The sequence below is a fragment of the Argopecten irradians genome, chromosome 13 (genome assembly GCF_041381155.1).
Source record: "Argopecten irradians isolate NY chromosome 13, Ai_NY, whole genome shotgun sequence".
Taxonomy (NCBI): Eukaryota; Metazoa; Mollusca; class Bivalvia; order Pectinida; family Pectinidae; genus Argopecten; species Argopecten irradians.
The window spans coordinates 33,218,802-33,236,848 of NC_091146.1; the positions used below are offsets into that span (position 1 = coordinate 33,218,802).

Below are 18,047 nucleotides of genomic sequence, written 5' to 3' on the forward strand. Positions count from 1 at the left end.
TTCAGCCATGACGACGGACGTCACAAAGCATGATGACTATTGGTCATCCTTCTGGTCAGATGACCTAAAAAGTCAAAACAACAGAAGATGATACTATGAATGTTTATTTCTATTATATACACACAATTTTAACAACGTTGTTAAATACAAAGTACAAAGCACGTGATAATGACATGATTTTCATGTTCTTGCTTTAAATATAAACTGTTTGTATACCATTGGCTTAGACAAATACTGAAGACAAATCAAACTGAAATATTGAATGGTAAATTCTCAAAGAATATGACACAACCTAACATATACTCCCAAAGTCATATAAATAATACATATGTCAAATTTTTATAGATCAAATCTAATATATACTCCCTGTATAAAAGTCATATACAGAATACACACATTTTATAGATCAAATCTAGCATATACTCCCAGTATAAAAGTCATATACAGAATACATACATTTTATACATCAAATCTAGCATATACTCCCAGTATAAAAGTCATATACAGAATACACACATTTTATAGATCAAATCTAGCATATACTCCCTGTATAAAAGTCATATACAGAATACACACATTTTATACATCAAATCTAGCATATACTCCCAGTATAAAAGTCATATACAGAATACATACATTTTATAGATCAAATCTAACATATACTCCCAGTATAAAAGTCATGTACAGAATACACACATTTTATTGATCTGTCTTTCATACGAGTAATTTTGAATACATACCATTTAATTACACACTCAGCATTTTTAGCAATTACATATGTAAAACGTCCAATATTCATACAGGCTAATGCAGAGAAAATCTGTCTCCGTTTATTTTAGAAAGCATCCAAAATATGACATCATTAAGTTATAGATATGTAGAAACTCTGGTGAATACACACTATACAATATACCTCTCGGATAGAGACTTTCTTAAGCTCAATCAGTTGATTAGAGCGTCAGATTATCAAGTCAGAGGACCAGAGTTCGATTTCTAAAGGAGGCAATGATTATATTTCTGTAAAATCTAGCACTGTGTTACACATACAAGGTCATTTTAGAATATCGGTTTGAGCTAGAAATACAATAAAATATATACCAGAAATGTCACAAAGATAACGCATAGATGTATAATCTACTGTATGTCTTTGATTCATACGACAAATCTATTGGAGAAACCGGTTTACAATGTCAGTCAAAATATTAAAATAATATAAATGTACAACTCAGACCCATACCTACTCAAACCTTCCGTCATTTTCGTACGACTTCTCTCGTCATGCAATGATGTTAGTACTTATACGAGTTGTCTCCCTTGTACCGCAAACAAAATCTGATTCCGATATTTAGCGATGTCCTTTCATTACACTAGATAAAACGCTAACGGCTATCTGTTATGTCTTAAAAAAGAAGAGAACTTGTTGTTCGAGAGCAAAATAAATGATTTTCAAGTCTTGGATTTTTTTTTGCTTTTTTTTTTTCATACAACCAAAGCAAAAAAAAAAAAATGAATTATTTCAATAAAAAAAAAAAATAAATAAATAAATAAACAAAAAAATTCTGAATAGCTTACACATCGTCTTTCATATTGTAGTCGTAATTTTTATAAAAAAAAATATTTTATTGAACCAAAGCGAAATATATGTGTTTAGCTCTTCAAAAAACAAAAATATAAAAACCTAAAACAACTTTGCTGAATTATCAAAACATTGTATTTTATTTTGTTTAAATGACTGGTTTATACGTAACATATCAATTATTGTACAAACAAGAAAAATAGTATCATTCAATGTTACTCATTATTTTAAATATATATATTACATAATACTCTGTTGCTGTGTATTGATTGATTGATCTGACTTAACGTCCTAGTTTGTGACCCGCACTCGGACGTCGTCGAGGACACCCCTAGAGGCGCAGCTCGAAGTCGTTCGGTGAAATCGGGACTATAAACTCGACAATGGATCGATTGTCCTCAGGAAAATACTTAATTTTATCCTGGAATTTATGTATGATTGTTTAATATGATTTGTGATGATTATTTGTGCATACTTACAGGTGTGAATGGTATTGTTTTTATTTAGAAAACACTCCCAGAAGATGGTCATACAAAGGGTTCCTCTCTCCCGGTCTCAGTGTCTCCGTGTTTCCCTTCGCCAAGTCTAAAACAGATCTCCCCTCCCTGTCCAGTAAAGTTTTAATATTGTGGTGTTGATGTAATGATTCTAAGTGTTTACTCACAACATTCTCCACCTCAATAAATAAGTCTACATCTGTTGTATCTCTAGCTATATAATGTAGACAATGACGGCCGTACCTATCTCTACACGCCGTCATGGCGGGGTAAGACCTACAAATATACAAACACAAATCCCGATGTCCACTCACACAACTCCGATGTAACACAGTCTCCCCGTCACGGTTCACTAACTGACACATGTAATGACTACACACACAATATCTATGTATCAAAAATTCGTCCACTTTTTCACATTTGTGATGTAAATCTTCAACTCTACACAAACATTTAAGTACAGTTTTTTCTACTGTCTGGAACATAGAACAGTTTCCTGTCCACGCCGCCACATGGAGCGGTGTTCGTCCCAACCTATCAGTACCATGTACGAGGTCAGGGTAATCTTTACACAAGTCTGCTACTATAGATTCTCTCTGTAACAAACACGCCAAATGTAGGACATTCCTACCGAACTCATCCGTCCCTGTAGGAGTGACACCATACTGTCGTACTGTATTGTACAGGTCCATACTCCCTCCCCCTCACCACATGTAACATTGTGTCCTCGTCAGGTTTGGCCCCGACACTGAGCAGATACATACCACACTCTGATGATCCAGACTTACATGCTTCATTTAACAATTTCTGTTTTATCTCATCATTCAAGTAAACAACAATTTCCTTGAGTATATCTAGATCTCCCTCACCAGACCATCGACCTCTTGTAATCAATCCCCACCAATATGTGTCCTTGTCAGGTTTCACACCATTTTTCAATAGATACAAAGCTAATTCAGCTGATCCAGACAAACATGCTTTATTCAATATGTTGAGTTTATTAACCTTTTTCTCATTCAAATACTTATCAAATATCTCAACAAATACACGAACTTTCCACACATCTAGAGAACCAATCACAGTAAGATAATCATACTTCACACTCTCAAACTCTCGGAGCAAACGTTCACACAAATCCTTGTAATGACCAGGTGATATGACAACCATGTCTGTAGATGTTTCTACAGTTGTTAGATATCTGAGAGCTTTTCTTTGACAATGTTTTATGTAGCCAACAGGTGTTTTCTTTCCATACAACAGAGCTACAGTGACATATATAGAATCATGATGAAATCTGTACACTTCCTCACCAGACCAATGTTTCTCCTTCCTTACCAAAAATCCTAATAGCTTATCTAAACTCTTTCTTACAAAACCTATTTGTTTTTTCTCATTTTCCAGGTTGATTTGATCTTCACTTTCAACTAATTCAATGTTAAATGCTTGTTCTAACAATGTTTTGTCTACCTTACCCCCATTTAGGTCAAGATCGTTTACCTTTATATCCCCATCATTGAGGAAGAGAAACAGAATGGCAGAACATTCTGGTAGTTTTGACAGAGCTTCTATGAAAAATTGAACCGGTTTCTCAAAAAAATATGCTCGCTTTTCCTGCAATTCAGCAGAATTATAGAAAAGCTGACAACATTGAGGGAATCCAATATGAGGTGCATAACCTACAATTTTTTTCTCTTCTTCCTCTGTCCATGTCAGATTTGTTGGTGTGTACATTGCTAATAGATTTTGTTTTTCACCCTTGATTTTGTACTCATTTGAGCTTAGATCAATAATGTTGTCTTTCGTAAAAACTGTCCCTCGAGAGTTTTTTGCCAAAACATTAAATATTTCATTTCGAATTGTGATAATTAAATAATTTGTCTGGTTTTGTTTACAAACAAAAAGTGTTTCTACATTTTTAAGCCTTTTGTTCCACTCTTGTACATCAAGTCTACCAATGTCTCTCTCTCCAAATATGTCATCAATAATACAAGCAAGATCAGAATTTGGAGCCAGTAAATCCAATTTCTCAATTTTATGAAGCTGAAGTGGCGTTCTGCACTGCTGCTCCTCCTCCATCAACCAATGTATCAACTGAAATGCAGTAGACGTTTTGCCGTCCCCCGTGTTCCCCTTGATCACTAAAACTCTGTTCTTTCGGAGCTTCTCTTGAGCATCATGGTAAGCTTTGGTCTGCATGAATTGTATTTCTTTTTCTTTTTCTGTCTTGATCATGCTAATAGTTGTTTCTAATAATACAACAAAAAAGACAAAACAGCTCATAAAAATACTGAAATTATCACATATAAAATTGTATTGTTGAGTCAAGGTACTTTTATTACTCTCCTAATACTGTTAATATCTTTACATCCTCACACTGTACTAACATATTATAGTAAATACATCAATGAATAAGCTTTATGAACATATAGTAAATACCTCAAAGGATAAGCTGAGAAGACTCACCTATCATAGGTAAAAGGTCAGAATGGATCTCTGTAAAATAAATAAAGAAAAAAAACATTTCACATAAGAATAATTCATTTATATATTATGCATTTATGTCCCCGGTGACAGTGTGATATGAAGGTTTCTTTACCTGAAGGTGTAATATTTACTGAGGGCTTACCAGAGGGAAATATTGCATCTGAGAGTAAATAAACCTTCATATTCCACTGCCACCGGGGACACAAATTGTTTATTATACCGAAAATTCACGATTCGCTACTCTGGGTTAAATTTTACTTAAATTTGCGATGAGAAAAAATGACATTTTACGCTTCGTCCGTGCTGTCATTGTTGTACAATCGGAAGGGAAAATAACTCCGTGTGAAAGACGGGCGGTCACCATAGGGGCCCGCGCCCCAGAGAAATACTATGTTTTTTTCCCCTGTCGTGTAATGCGTTTCAACTCATCACAGATACTGTTATAAACATGAGGTATAATAAACTCTCTTATTTTTTCAAAAAACTTGTCTTGTCTACGATATTGTTTAGAGTACTCTGTTTCAATACCAAAGATATCTACCGTATTCAACCAAATATGCGTCCAGGGCAGTTAAAATGAACGAGAGGCTCAGAGCACCTCATCACCCACCTGGTACTAAGCAATGCCATAACTACAGAGTTTTGATTTTATTAGCTAAACGCCGTATTAACAGCCAGGGTCAGGATGTGCCAGCTTTGTTTGTGGAGGAAAGCCATCGTACCCAGAGAAAAACCACGGACTAGCAGTCAGTACATAACAAATGCCAAACATGGGATTAAAACTCGTGACCCAGAGGTGCAACGTGGAGGGCTTGTGGTATCATGTCAAGACATCTTAACCACTCAGCCACCATGTAAAAATATAGCCTATTAGATTTTATCACATAACTGACCCGTCCAGCCATGCCATACGGCCATGTCATAAATATCGTAAGGCACATGTGTAATAACACTATTGTGACGTCACAGGTAGTTTTGACGTCATAATATTTATATGACGTCGCATGGATGTCTCAGTAGACGAAAAGTCACATCCGAGCCGGATTTCTTCTGTTTTATATAGAGACAAAACTAAAAGCTTTACTTATTTTTCTCTTAATAAAAGTAATGTGTTAATAGAATATTACACACGTGACTATGTAATATGAAATTTATCAAACTCGTGTATAATTTGATGTCACTAGCCTATAGGCTCGTGGCATATCAAATTAGTGAACTCGTTTGATAATTTTCATATTATATAGCCACTCATGTAAGATCATCTATTTAAGATTTTCTTTTTAAGTAATTTTTAACAGACCTAACTACTACTAGCCCAGGGCCAAAATTTACACAACTGTTCCCTTTCCAACAAAGATGTTTTTGGCCAAATTTGGCTACAATCCATGCAGAACTCTATGACTATTAGCAAATAATTTACCTTTAATTCCACAATTTGACTCCATGTTTCCTGCCCCAGGGTGGTCAGAGTCAAGATTTATATAAACACTGTTCCCCTTCCCCCAAGCTTGTTCCTGCATGGCCAAACTAACTAGGTGGTCAAAGCCAAGATTTATACAAACACTGTTCCCCTTCCCCAAGCATGTTCCTGGCCAAACTAGTATACAATCCATGTAGAACTATATGACTAGTAGCAATTTCAAAAATTCACCTCTATTATCCCTATTGGGCCCCACCACTCCTGCCCCTGGGCAATCCATGAAGAACTGCTAATTATAGCGCTCAGCATACAGAAAATAGGACAACTGGTTCGCCCGTTGTCAGTATAATGTGACCGGGTTTGGTGTATTGCTCGGTGTCTTCAGCATGCTTCAGTGATATAAAAAGGGTACGAGTTCCACTTTACAAGAAGACACAACACAATACCGCAGCTTCCCAAAACATGCACTTCATACAATATACACGCTACACACCACATACATGGGAGGCAGTTCTTATATGACCCTGGCTGTTAATAAGATGTTAATTAATCAAACAAACAAACAAACAAAATGTAGATTTAAGCCTAATAGTAATTTAAAGGAAATGTTGGCGGACGGACTGATAGACGATGGATGCTGCATCAAGATATAACCACACTTGTCCTTCTGGACTGGTGAGCTAAAAATCCCTTGTTTTTATGATTAATGCATATATTTCTGTATTACAATATCTAGCCATATGACTAGTTACATTACATTATTTCTGTATTACAATATCTTGCCATATGACTAGTAACATTACATTACATTGTTTATGTATTACAATATCCTGCCATATGACTAGTTACATTACATTATTTCTGTATTACAATATCTAGCCATATGACTAGTTATATTACATTATTTCTGTATTACAATATCTTGCCATATGACTAGTAACATTACATTACATTATTTCTGTATTACAATATCTTGCTATATGACTAGTAACATTACATTACATTACATTAACTACTAGTTAATAATGCATGCTCAATATCGCTTTATTATATCCAAATTTTCACCTGTGAAACTTACTTTGGGAGTGACTTGAACTACCTGCAGTTTGATCGGAAACAGGAGGACCACCTAGAAAACAAGAAACATGTTATGATTCTCAAATTCATAGAATTATTGTACATGAACATGTTTCGTATTTAGACCAACCAATTATATTATTTCATAAATTACAGTATGGACCTATACAATGGCCAAGTGCAAAGCCTTATATCCTTATTTTAGATTCTTTAAGGGCGACATACCACCACAGCGACCAAATTACAAATCCTTAAACTTATATTTGATATGAAGATTCTTTGAAAAGTGTCAAAAAGATTATCTTATGTTCATGTTAATTACAGAAGAATAACCGATGGCCATAGTACATAGTACACCACCATGCAGAGTGAAATGTTTAGACAATGGACAAATACAATATCAGCCTGGTTGTGATGTCACAAAAGAAATATTGACTTGGCGTTTCTTACAAAAACAACATCAGGTCGATATTCTATATCAAACTGAACATGACAATGTACTAGCTCATGAGAATAGTTGAGCCTATCTAGCTAGTATATATCAATAAGTCAGTAAAGCTTTATCCAGTACAAACAAATTATACGACCCCTACTGGTCCCCACCTGTTATTACATTGACCTTAATCTATTCTTAGTAAGTGACATTAGTAGTTGACCTTTTGAATCCAACATCAACCCAGAGATGTGTTACCTCATAAAATACCATTGCATGACGTTTCAACAAAATTTATCACTAAATTCAGAAGTTATAATCTGAAAACCATCATCCAGAAAGAAAGACCGGCGGACGGACAGAGAGACAGACAGACTGACACTAACACTATAATAGTCCTCTCCAGTTTTACAGACATAGAAATTATAATAAATAAGGTTGGTTTGGTTTTATTAGTTTAACGTCCTATTAATAGCCAAGGTCATATAAGGACGTGCCAGGTTTGTTGTTGGAGGAAAGCCGAAGTACCTTGAGAAAAGGTCTCTGCTGATCAAGTATCTGCTGATCAAGTCTCTGCTGGTCAAGTATGCTTATCAAGTCTCTGCTGATCAAGTCTCAGCTGATCAAGTTTCTACTGGTCAACTCTTTGTTGATTAAGTATCTACAGATCGAGTCTCTGCTAAACAAGTCTCTGCTGAGTGATAAAGACTCTGCTGGTCACGTATGCTGATAAAGTTTCTGTTGGTCAAATCTCTGCTGATCAAGTCTCTACCGGTCAAGTCTCTGCTGGTCAAGTCTCTGTGATCAAATATGTTGACCAAGTCTCTCTGGTCAAGTCTCAGCTGATCAAGTCTCTACCGGTCAAGTCTCTGCTGGTCAAGTCTCTGTGATCAAATATGTTGACCAAGTCTCTCTGGTCAAGTCTCAGCTGATCAAGTCTCTGCTGGTCAAGTATGCTGATGAAGTTTCTGTTGGTCAAGTTCCTACTGACCAAGTCTCTGCTGATCAAGTATGCTGACCAAGTTTCTGTTGGTCAAGTCTTTACTGATCAAGTCTCTGCTGAGTGAATAAGTCTCTGCTGATCAAGACTCTGCAGGTCAAGTCTACTGATTAAGTCTGTACTGATCAAGTCTTTACTGGTCAAGTCTCTGTAGATCAAGTCTCTGCTGAGTGATGAAGTCTCTGCTGGTCAAGTATGCTGATCAAGTTTCTGTTAAGCGATTAAGTCTGTACTGAACAAGTCTCTACTTGTCAAGTCTATACTGATGGAGTCTTTGCTGAACATGTCTCTGCTGAGTGATCAAGTCTCTGCAGGTCAATTCTCAACTGATCAAGTCTCTACAGATCAAGTCTCTGTTGAATAGGTCTCTCTGCTGAGTGATAAAGTTTCTACTGGTCAAGTATGCTGATCAAATTTCTGTTGATCAAGTCTCGTCTGATTAAGTTGCTGCTGAGTGATAAAGTCTCTGCACATAAAGTCTCTCTGGTCAAGTCTCTGCTGATCAAGTATCTTCTGGCAAAGTCTCTCCGGTCAAGTATGCTGATCAAGTTTCTGTTGGTCAAGACTCTGCTTGTCAAGTCCCTACAGATCAAGTTTCTGCTGGTCAAGTCTCTCTGGTCAAGTATGCTGATCAAGTTTCTGGTGGTCTAGTCTCTGCTGATCAAGTCTCTGTGAAGTGATCAGGTCTACTGACTAAGTCTCTGTTGGTCAATCCTCTGCTGGTCAAGTCCTTACTGATCAAGTCTCTGCTGATTAAGTTTGCTGTGTGATAAAGGCTCATCTGATTAAGTGTCTACTGAGTGACCAAGCCTCTACCAATCTAGTATCTATTGTTCAAGTCTCTGCTGATCAAGTCTCTGCTGGTCAAGTCCCTATTGACAAAGTCTGCTGATTAAGTCTCTGCTGATTGATAAAGTCTCTGCTTGTTAGGTCTCTCTGGTCAAGTATGCTGATCAAGTCTCTTTAGGCCAAGCCTCTGCCGATCAAGTTTGTGGGTCAAGTCCCTATTGCTCAAGTTTATGATGATCAAGTTTCTGAAGGTCAAGCTTCTGCTGAACAAGTCTGCGGGTCAAGTCCCTATTTATCAAGTTTCTACTGATCAAGTTTCTCTGGTCAGGTCTCTGCTGATCAAAGTTCTACTGACCAAGTCTGCTGATTAAGTCTCTGTTTATTGATCAAGTTTCTGCTGGTCAGATCTCTCTGGTCAAGTATGCTGATCAATTTTATATAGGTCAAGCTTCTGCTGAACAAGTCTGCGGGTCAAGTCCCTATTTATCAAGTTTCTACTGATCAAGTTTCTCTGGTCAGGTCTCTGCTGATCAAAGTTCTACTTACCAAGTCTGCTGATTAAGTCTCTGTTTATTGATCAAGTCTGCGGGTCAGGTCCCTTTTGACCAAGTTTCTGCTGATTAAGTTCCTGCTGATCAAGTCTCTCTCATCAAGTATGCTGGTAAAGTCTCTGTTGGTCAAGTTTCTGTTGATCAAGTCTCCCATGATCAAGTTTCCACTGGTCAAGTCTCTGCTGATCTAGTCTCTGCTGATAGAGTCTACTGGTCAAGTCACTGCTGGTTAAGTGTTTCTGGTCAAGTGTGGCGATCAATTTTCTATTGGTGATGCCTCTGATGGTGAAGTCTCTGCTGATCAAGACTCAGCTGATAAAGTTTCTACTGGTCAAGTCTCTACTGGTCAAGTCTCTCTGGTCAAGTATGCTAATCAAGTTTCTGTTGATAAAGCCTCTACTGATCAAGTCTCTGCTGGTCAAGTCTTAGTTGATTAAGTCTCTGCGGGGAGATTAAGTCTCTGCTGATCAAGTATACTGGTCAAGTCTCTTGGGTCAAGTATGCTGATAAGGTTTCTGTTTATCAAGCCTCTACTGATCAAGTCTCTGCTGGTCAAGTCTTCACTGATCAAGTATCTGCTGATTAGGTTTCTGCTGATCAAGTCTGTGCAGGTCAAATCTCTGCTGGTCAAGTATCTCTGGTCAAGAATGCTGATCAAGTTACTTGTTCTGCTGGTTAAGTCTCTGCTTGTGTCGATCAAGTATCTACTGGTCAAGTCTCTACTTCTGCTGGTCAAGTCTCTGCTTCTGCTGGTCAAGTCTCTACTCATCAAGTCTCTGCTTCTGCTGGTCAAGTCTCTACCGATCGAGTCTCTGCTGGTCAAGTCTCTACTGACCAAGTCTGCTGATCAAGTCTCTGCTGGTCAAATCTCTACTGATCAAGTTACTTCTGGTCAAGTCTATTCTGATCAAATCTCTTCTGATCAAGTCTCTGCTGGACAAGTCTCTACTGGTCAAAGCTCTACTGATAAAGTCTGGTGATCAAGTCTCTTGTTCTGCTGGTCAAGCCTGCTTCTGCTGATCAAGTCTCTACTGGTCAAATCTCTACTGATCAAGTCACTGCTGGTCAAGGCTATTCTGATCAAGTCTCTGCTTCTGCTGAACAAGTCTGTATTGGTCAAAGCTTTACTGATCAAATCGCTACTGGTCTAGTCTCTGCTGATGAAGTCTTTGCTGATCAAGAGATCAATTTGAAAAGCAGTAGTTGATCTATTCAATATATTGGTTGTCTCAGGCCATACGACCAATGCTAGTATTAAGTATTTTTCAGCTGATAACATTCAGTTTCAATATAACTAATATAGTAATTGATATGAATTTCCAAATTTGGAAGCTTGTTAGTGTTTCTCAATCGTGACCTTCAAATGTGCACTGACCGAGAGAAACAAAGGGAAGCAACTCTGTCAATTTTTCTCCACGTCTTGAGAATATATATTCTTATTACGTATACTATAGGTGCATGTATTTCATATCATCTTTGACATAGAATATGTCAGTGTCCAATAATCAAGACATGCTAATATTTTCAGTTTGAATGGTAATTTGAATTCACACAGAAAATTATCTTGAATAATGGCGGCAATATTTTGTAGGAAGATTGTGTCATCAGATGGTGTTAGTAAATTGTTGGAATAATTGAACCAATCAGATTGCTAGGATTGTTGTCAATTTCCATAGCATAAGGCTTTGTCTTACTGTAAGCATGCTAAAGTCTAATAACACACCTGAATTAGACTGCTGGATACACTCCTGCTCCGTTCGCAATCGTTTCGCTGGTGATAGACCTACAAGAAAGGCAGAGTTAAAACTATTATAGTCAATTATTTGCCCATGTGTGTATACATTAATATTAATATAATATATTTATATATATTTATGCCGAGATATGGAAACAATCAATGTAAAATTAATGAAATATGAGAAATCCTGTCTATGAACCTTGTATAAGGGTTAGAAATTATTCATAAACGTCCCTGATATGTTATTTATTATAATGTTCAGGGACAGTGATTTGGACAGTTACATGGACCGACAAGATAGACAGAGAGTTGGACAGGCGGACAACATTATTACTTTAGGACACAAGAAATTATTATAGCGGTATACAATTAATTAATGTCAGCCAATTAGATGAAGAAATCATAATTATAAAATTTGCATGATGCAAAGCTTACCTGCGTTCTGAATATCTCTAATCTCCTGTTCTTCTTTTCTCACATAAGAAGCCAAACTTTTATCAACTTTTTCTAACCGTTCGGTAAAATATTCATAGCGTCCAATGCTGATGTTTTCGTTTTTCTTGAGCTTTACGAATAGCTCTTGAATAGTTGTAATGTTGATTAAGTCTTTTGGCGCGCGGGGACAATCCTTAAATAGATCTATCAATGACTGAAAGTCGTCTTCCACTATCTGTACACTCAGATCGTCGACAAGATAATTATGTTTTAAAATGACTTCCTCATTGATATCTTCTGTCTTGGTCTCTCGCTTGGCAGCCATTTTGAAGTGTTAATTTAAATCTGTAACAGAAAAACATCAATAACCGAATAAGTTATACAGTAAGTAAGTTAGGTACACCAGAAATCTTGGCACATAATTTATGCAAAAATAACTTCTTCTTACAGTGATTTTTCAGGGTATTTTGGGAAGTTTTTGTATCAAATTGGGAATTTTCAATCGCAAAAGAGCAGTTTTTGGGAAATGTTAACCATTACTAATCATGGTATTATATGTAATTAGATATTGTAAAACAGTAAATTGTTTCATTTTATCAAAAGGTGACGACCATCGAAACAGTTTCAGAGTAGTTTGTTTTAGATTAGACAACGAGGGGAGAGATTTCTGGATTTTATTTGTTTTTCAGCAATTTGATTTGGGAATTTTTCATTGTACTTTGGAAAAAAATAGGGGGTATGGCATTGAGAATGGGGTTGTTTACCGACCCCAGTTATATAAGGAGAAAAATCACTGTCTTACACTTGATTCAAATCTTTGTTTTTGTCTAACCAGTCGCATCGTGTAGTGGTTAAGCCATTTTTGTTCCAAGGTCAGAGTTGAGATCTAGAGGTTACCTACAAATCAAAACCGAAGTGATCCACTAAGATTGTAATGTCTGACAGATACACTAATATTGAAATGCAGTCTAGTAATTTGATTGTTTTCACGCATGTGATGCAGTCATTTGTACGATTAGAAAATTGTCTTTAAAAGTCTTGCAATTCTGTTTTATGTGAAAAAACATTGTTTGCACAACTTGTGTATTTCTTTTCCAAACATCTTATTGCTAATTAGCAAACAAGAGGCCCAATGGGCCTTAACGGTCACCTGACTGTTAATACAACATATAGTAGAACTGAAATACACAGTAAGTATGTATGTTTCACAATTGTAACATATTTTACCCCCTGTGACCTTGAATGAAGGTCAATGTCATTCATTTCAACAATGTTGATAGCACTTTATTAAAGCATGCTACAGGCCAACTATCAGTACCCAGGGTCTTAGTTATATAATGTACAAGAAGTTATATAATGATCAAAGCCTCTTTGATCCAAGTGACTTTAAATGAAGGTCAAGGTCATACATTTAAAACAAACTTGGTAGCCCTTCATCCCAGCGTGTCACAGGGCCAATATCAGGTCTCTAGGCCTCTGGAATACCCTGGGCTTTTCGGTTATAGAGAAGAAGTCGTTTAAATGAATAGTTTACGCACAGCGGACGGCGCACGGGGCATGACGACGGACGGTGCATAATGACAATAGGTCATCTTGACCCTTCGGGAAAATTTAGCAAAATTTAGCCGATTTTACCCATTTTGGCCCCTTTCACAGCATCCTGGGAGGTGAGGGCCCTATAATTCACAATTTCGTTTGGACTGATGTCTTAGAAGGGTTTTTTGCAAACTTTAACTGAATTTGTTTCATTAATTTTGGAGAAGTAGAAAATATAAGTTGTTTACGGACACGACGGACGACACTTGACAACTGACAAATGGCAATTACAATTGGTCACTTGAGACTTCGTCTCAGGTGACTTAAAAATAATGAAATTGAATATTTTACATCATAATAAATTACAATTATTTGTAAGAACCAAGGTCATAACAGAAAGTTATTTGTTTGTTTTTAATTTCATAAAATAAAACATTTCTGTGTAATTTCATTTGATATAACTGTATTTCTATTATAACAAATAGACTGAAAATTTAGGAAAGTGAAATCATATTTAAAATTTGAGTTATAATCAGTTTAATACCACTTGTCGCAGCAACAGGAACCAATGGCTGTTCTTGTTAGATGTCACACGATGCTATGGTTCAAAATGTCTTGTTTACTTCTAAAGTAAGGTATCACTGGCCACCATACCAAAAACAATCTCGCAAAACAGCTACCTGTAAAACATAACGGTAAAAGTGAGTAAAACCTTAAATCAGCTAAAAGATTATCCATGATAATTTAGGGGTTAATATCACTGTCACTATAGCCACCCCTGGAATACATGTATGCCATAACAATAATGGCTCTGGGTAAAAGTACCGATGAGACAAGCCGTAGTTTGGTCCTTGAATAACAGTACACTGTAGTTGACTATGTGGCTTTGAAGTTTAGTCGTCACTCTCTCTTCAAAGCAGGTCTACTCAAGCCTGTGATTGGTCAGGTTTGTCCTCCTGATCATGAACTGCGTTCGGTTTTTCTATACGACATACAATGATATACATTTGTATTCTAGGGGTTGATATGACGACAGTGATAGTAACCCCTTGAGTAATTGTATAAAGATTACTAAAAGAGTACACTTTTTGGTATATATATATATATATGACTTGGGAAACTAGGTTTGAAAAAAAATACAGTAAAACCTTTATTAAGACCACCCAGGGATCTGAGCAAAAGTGGACTCAGTAGTAAGGTTATAGGATTAATATTGTTTATGTGATTTCAGTTGACATTTCATAAATGCACAGCATCATTAGTTATTGGAATATTTTTTTTTATCAAGATAAGACGTCTTGACAATATAGTATTGTTGTGAGGTCAAGTAATTGTTATGTTCGTGAAGGCTGCCTTGCCCTACTAGATAATATTAACATAATTTTATATGAGCCTGTCAATTCAGTGAATAGGGATTTCTCTCATACTTCATAGGGATATCAAGTGGTTGCTCGGAAAATGATTACAATCTTACACAGGGGGTTTAAGACAGCTTACACACGTGACGTCATCAATACATGTGGTGTGTAACCACTGCGTGCACTGTCAATGACATCATCAATTTTGTCACATAACGAAGTTCCTGTGATAGTGGCACAATGAAAAAGCTGGAAAGCAAGTAAAATTTCATATTTTTTCTACTAAGTGTGGGAGAAAATTAACCAAACATGGATCTGTCAACCCTGAGATATCCATGTCCACCTGACAGACCAAGTAAGATTATATTTATCTCTTTTTCAAGTGAAAGATTTTGGCTGGCCAGCGCTAGGCTTGTGCCGAGTGTTTATATAATACATGTATACACCAATATCATTTCACGAGGGTTGATATATCCTTGTCAATCTGACCATGTTTGTTTTTATCTATTTTAGCATTTTATCCACCCGAAACACACTTTATCCATCCGCTTTCACTTTACAAGTATGATCAGCGTGTTAAGGGGTGTAACAATACTTCACACTATCGATATATTGTGATTGTATGCCTCTCAAATAGATCAATCGATGGCAAATTCAATAAGCCGATAACAATCGCTGATAGAATGCCAATTCAGCTATCGAGTTTCAATTGTAATCTAGTCAGACATTTTTTTTTCTGTAGCTTGGACTAAAATGATTTACACACAGAAGAGGGCGAAATGAAAACCCCATGAATATTAGCAACTACAGTAACAATCACAATATAATGTCACTTTTCCCATGTTATATCAGAGATTTAAATAGTAGGGATAAGAAGGTACCTCATAGCCTTACTTAACGACGCCCGCAGCGGAAGCTTTCCCAGAGTGCATCGCTTGTCTAAATAACAGCCGAGTACAGTCTAACAACGCCATATTGAAACTACGCTTCGTCCGATGATGCGATCTAAGTATAACTCAGGAGATGAACAGAAAAAAACCCAAATAGCTTAAAGTTTGCTCTTTATTGAAAATATTATTTATTTAATTAATCCATCACATTTTCATAATTGTAGAGGTGTTACACTAAATAAACGTAATGTTAACTGTGAATTTCCGGAACACATCTAGTATAGCGGACCCCATTTTTTCCGCGAAATATCACGAGTTTATTGACGGCGACCTGTATATATAGAGACCGCGTGAGCGGGCGGTCAAAAATTAAAAATATGGGTTTTTATGCAAAAAAATGTTAAAATTTGAGCTTACCGTGTCCTTTTTTGGTTAAAAACTGAAGTTTTCAACAAAGTTTTTAACTAAGGATCATGCGGAAAACATTGTAGACTGTACGAGAAAAAAATTTGGGATTTCGTTTTGGTTGTCAGCCGAGCACGCGCTGAACATGCGCAATGAGTGATTTTACGGACTTTGATTTTATTTGTAAACACAAGTACACGTGTAGTTTACGATGGTGACGATTCGAATGAAGGATATATGACAGAAATAATGAAAACGTGGCAATATCCATCCACTGGCTTATTGAAATTGAATCATTTTTCAGTTTGTCAGGTAAATATTGCTCAACAGAGGAAAATTTGGCATGGAAAAGACAGCGAATCAGTGTTCACATGTGCTGGCCATGGTCCAAACATTATCGAAGATCACATTGAGGCCAAAGTTCCTTTCAAACGTCCTAGAATTGTTTTTTAAATATTTAAAATGCTACAAAAACAGTTAAGATGAGTTCAAGATGTAAAATTGAGTTGGTTTTTTTTCTTTTCTCGGGGGTTTCACCCCCGTACCCCCGTCGACTCTTCGAAGCGGTGATTCAAAATGGCGACATATTTACATGATCCGTAGCAACCTCATGCGCACTGATTATTATGTTTCTAAACTTCCGGGGTCCGCTATACTAGAAACTTCCCATTTATTTAAATATCTGGCTTTACCAAGCAATCTTTTTACTAAAGCCGAATTGAATTTAAATGGTTACTCATTAAATTTATATGTGTCGTATTTTTTCATTCTCATGAATCAAGAACAGCTTTTATAATATGTCATTAATCACCAAAATTTTCGAACGCTTTGATCATTACTTACAGAACTTTCAATGCATAGGTTTTAATTTTACAGTTTCTCATAAAAAAACAACACAGAAATATATATACATGCATGCGATGAGCGTCTCTAATGCAATTATGAGATACTTTTCTATGTTTATTGGTTTGTAGTCAAATATGCCGTACACAGCTTCATGGGCTAACACTATGATAACTCGCCTCCAGCTATAGTGCGTAGACTCACGGCTTGGTCTCGTGGTAACTTTTCATCCGTTACGATAACAATAGGTGTGTACGTGATATGGCCAGAACAGCCCTAGTTACTTATCCCAATTATATTTAAATCTCTGGTTATATACATACAATCAAAAAGCAAACATCGACATTGTTCTCGACCATGATCAGTGATGTCAGCCAGATTTAGCGGTGCTACCGGACCTGACAGTGAAAATATACCCTGGACTGAAAATTTAATTATCTTAAAAGCTTGCTTATATAATTAACTTCTAAACTTCTAATCATAACAGCCCTGGCCGGATGGAAGATTTCTGACAGTTGCTATATATATGGTCGTCATGCTGGGAAGGGCCCAAAGGGTACAGGCAGATTATGATTATTTGGCCCTACCCATACAAGGAACACGGAAGTTTAATTTAGTTAATTGAAAAAATACTATAGCGTAATCATAGTTACATGTATAATGTAAAAGTTTAACGATTGTTGTCCTAAGCTGACTGATCCGACGGATATTTACCTGTTGATTCCGGGATATTTCGTCGATATTTTTGTCAGTGCGATCCACTACATGAGTGCTGGAGGTACAATAATGGGTACGTACATCCTCATACGGGGACTTGTTGGTTTGACAACGCCTTGACACAGCGGAAGTTACGTATATCCTATGTATAGCTAGCGTTCCATTAGTTGATCGTACCAGTTGTATCGGTACGGTTGTACCATAAACATAAACATAAAATGTATATATGTTTCTGGTTGTACCGAAACGGCACAAATGGTTCGTTTTGAAATGTATTATGGATATCTATAAAATCAGT

General features: G+C 36.6%; 2 protein-coding genes across 2 annotated transcripts in view; one reads left to right on the top strand and one right to left on the bottom strand.

Annotated features, from left to right (window-relative positions):
• LOC138306383 (zinc finger protein 234-like) overlaps positions 1–18,047 on the top strand; it is a 156,696-nt gene that overhangs the window by 49,957 nt on the left and 88,692 nt on the right. The window lies entirely within an intron of this gene.
• On the bottom strand, positions 87–17,888 carry LOC138306377 (uncharacterized). The gene is given in 9 exon segments (XM_069246814.1): positions 87–2,774; positions 2,776–4,319; positions 4,537–4,566; positions 7,056–7,106; positions 11,551–11,610; positions 12,001–12,345; positions 12,803–12,897; positions 14,081–14,216; positions 17,747–17,888. Coding segments are annotated over 6 exon segments (2,709 nt in total). The 5' UTR covers positions 12,326–12,345; positions 12,803–12,897; positions 14,081–14,216; positions 17,747–17,888; the 3' UTR covers positions 87–2,075.